Source organism: Grammomys surdaster, unplaced genomic scaffold (genome assembly GCF_004785775.1).
Source record: "Grammomys surdaster isolate TR1022 unplaced genomic scaffold, NIH_TR_1.0 121156, whole genome shotgun sequence".
Taxonomy (NCBI): Eukaryota; Metazoa; Chordata; class Mammalia; order Rodentia; family Muridae; genus Grammomys; species Grammomys surdaster.
Window position 1 is genome coordinate 1 of NW_021616980.1, and position 2,452 is coordinate 2,452.

Here is a 2,452-nt window from a genome sequence, read left to right on the forward strand (position 1 = left end):
GCGTGAGACTGAGATGGCTTCTTTCTGAGGGGCTGAGGCATCTCAGACAAGAGGGACATTGTTGGGCTCCTCCCAGAAAGACTGCATAGACTTTTCTTCAGAGAGGGACTGTGACCTCTTCTCTCAAGAGATCTAAAAGGGCTCCTCCCTGAGTGCCTGTGAGGCCTCCTCCCCAAGCGCCTGTGAGGGCTCATCCCTGAGCGCCTGTGAGGGCTCATCCCCGAGCACCTGTGAGGGCTCCTCCCTGAGCACCTATGAGGTCTCCTCCCTGAGGGACTGGGAAAGGTCCTTCCTGAGGGACTGCATGGGTTCCTCCTTGAGAAACTGTGGCCTCTCCTCTTAAAGAGACTGTTATGGCTTCCCTCAGAGAGACTATAATAGGTTCTTAGAGAGGAGCTAAGACTGTTTCTCTGGGAGGGACTGCTATGACTCCTCTCAGAAAGACTCATAAAGGTTCTGTCAGAGGGACTGCTATGCCTTCCCCAAGAGGGACTGTGATGTCTCCTCTGAGAGAGATTTCGCCGATGAGTTCTCTTAGGAAGCCTGCGATGGGTCCTTTCAAATGGCTTATTACATAGGGTTCTCTCCCTGAAGAAGCCATGTTCTTCTTTGTGTATGGGTTTCTTTCCAAAGTGACTCTGCAGGGTTCCTTTCAAGACTGGGTTAGACACAATTCTCTCTTGGGCCTGAAATTTGGCTCCATCTTTAGAACAGTTCTTAGACTCTAGACTGAATATTTCACCACTGTAAACATTTTGAACTCTCTTCACAGGTTCTGGGACCAAAGTAGCTTGGTTAAAGAAATCTCTTCCACAAACCACGGTCTTCTGCAATTGCAAGGGTCTGGGTAGGAAAGGGCTCTCTTGTATGGGCTGTTGAGCTTGTCTACAGCACTCACTTGCTTCCTGCAACTTGTCCTTTTGCTTAGGGGTTGAGAATGTTGACCTGTGCCCGACAACTGGTGTCCTGGCTCCTTTGCTATCTCCCATTAAGCAATAATCCTTGGCTCTTTGTTTGGGGTGCAAGTTTTTGACTGACCACAAATTGTCTGGCCTCATCTTGTACTCAAGTTTCTGTCCGGTAAAAGTCACAATTCTACGTGCTGCTTGGAATGCCTTCCTCATGCTGTGAAAAAGCAGTTGGATGAATTTGGGTGGGGAGGATTTCTTAGGTTGTCTCTTGGAAGGAACAGTGCTTGTTTGGGTGGTTTGAATTCTGCTTCTTAGCAGACCCCTCAGTGTTCTAGGACGACTGCCTTTTGTGCTTGTACTGATTTTGTAGTGATTTTGATTTTTGTACTGTAGTGATTTTGATTTTTGTACTGATTTTGATTTTGTGTTTCAGGTCCCGTGGCGATTTTCTTCACTGGATATGTTTTCATAGACACTATGCTTTCATAGTCACTCTCTGATACGGAGTGAACCTGATAGAATTCATAGTCTTTGGCTGTTGTCTTTCCTGCCACACCACAGCGGCTATGCCAATTCTTTAGTTGAGTGTGAACTTGTACAGAAGCAGGAGACAGGGAAGATCTGGACTGGAAATCTCTTCTAGGACTAGGACTCCTGGAAGCCAGTGTAGACAATCTAGCTTTCCATCGAGATGGTGATGCAGCACTCTTCCGTGGATTTGCTCTGTTTCTTTCATACTTTGAGACTTGAGGTCTTTTCCTAGTTTGCAATCTAAATCCAAGATGCAACCTAATCTCACCATGGCCTTCGGGGGTGCTTAAAAGGTGGAGTTGTGGGTAGATAAGAAGGTATGGCCCCAAAGCAGACTGTAACTTATGACGGCAATTAAATCCTGAATATCGGCCACATTGTAAGCAGATGGGATACTTTAGAACAAAGCCTGACGCTAAAGGTGGAGGGACATTGTGGGGTATTTGACTTCTTAGGAATTTTCCTGCTATTTTTAGCTGTAGTTCTTTTAGCAGTTGGAGCTGTTCTGAGATATCGTTCTTGGACTGGGAGAGAGAACTTGTCTTGAGGGAATGCTGGGACTCAAAAGTCCCAGTCGGTGAACCACATGGTGAGATTTTACTCTGCTCCCTGCAAACAGAATCTTCCCTAGTGTAAAATATCTCAAGAGTAGACTCTGATTTCAATGAGGCAGGAAACCGGGCCCCGGTACATGACACAGACACATGCTCAGCGACTTCCTGGAATATATCGCTGAGCTTTGAGCTTGCTTTCTTTCCTCCTAATCTAGTACCAGAGTATTGCTGTATTATAGAAGACATGGAGCCACCTGTCCACATCTTTAGAGGCTTTTTTTTCTCATTACTGTGACATAAAATATGTCTCTGGATATAGTTTTTAACCACTGAAGTCTGAGAAATGGTCCTTGGAACGCTCTCTAGCAGGCTTTGAGAAAATTCCATCAGTTCAGCTGGAACCCCAAACAAATTTTCAATAGATTGACAGATGTCCATAGTGGAGCCTTCTGTTAA

At 45.8% G+C, this 2,452-nt stretch overlaps 1 protein-coding gene across 1 annotated transcript; it reads right to left on the reverse strand.

The window, feature by feature from the left end:
• Positions 1–1,116: 1,116 nt before the first annotated feature.
• LOC114636012 (uncharacterized protein C2orf16-like) lies at positions 1,117–2,449 on the reverse strand (the record flags this gene model as incomplete). The annotated part of the gene is made up of 1 exon (XM_028784329.1): positions 1,117–2,449. A coding segment is annotated over one exon (1,215 nt), but the record flags the coding sequence as incomplete, so codon positions are not given.
• Positions 2,450–2,452: the final 3 nt, after the last annotated feature.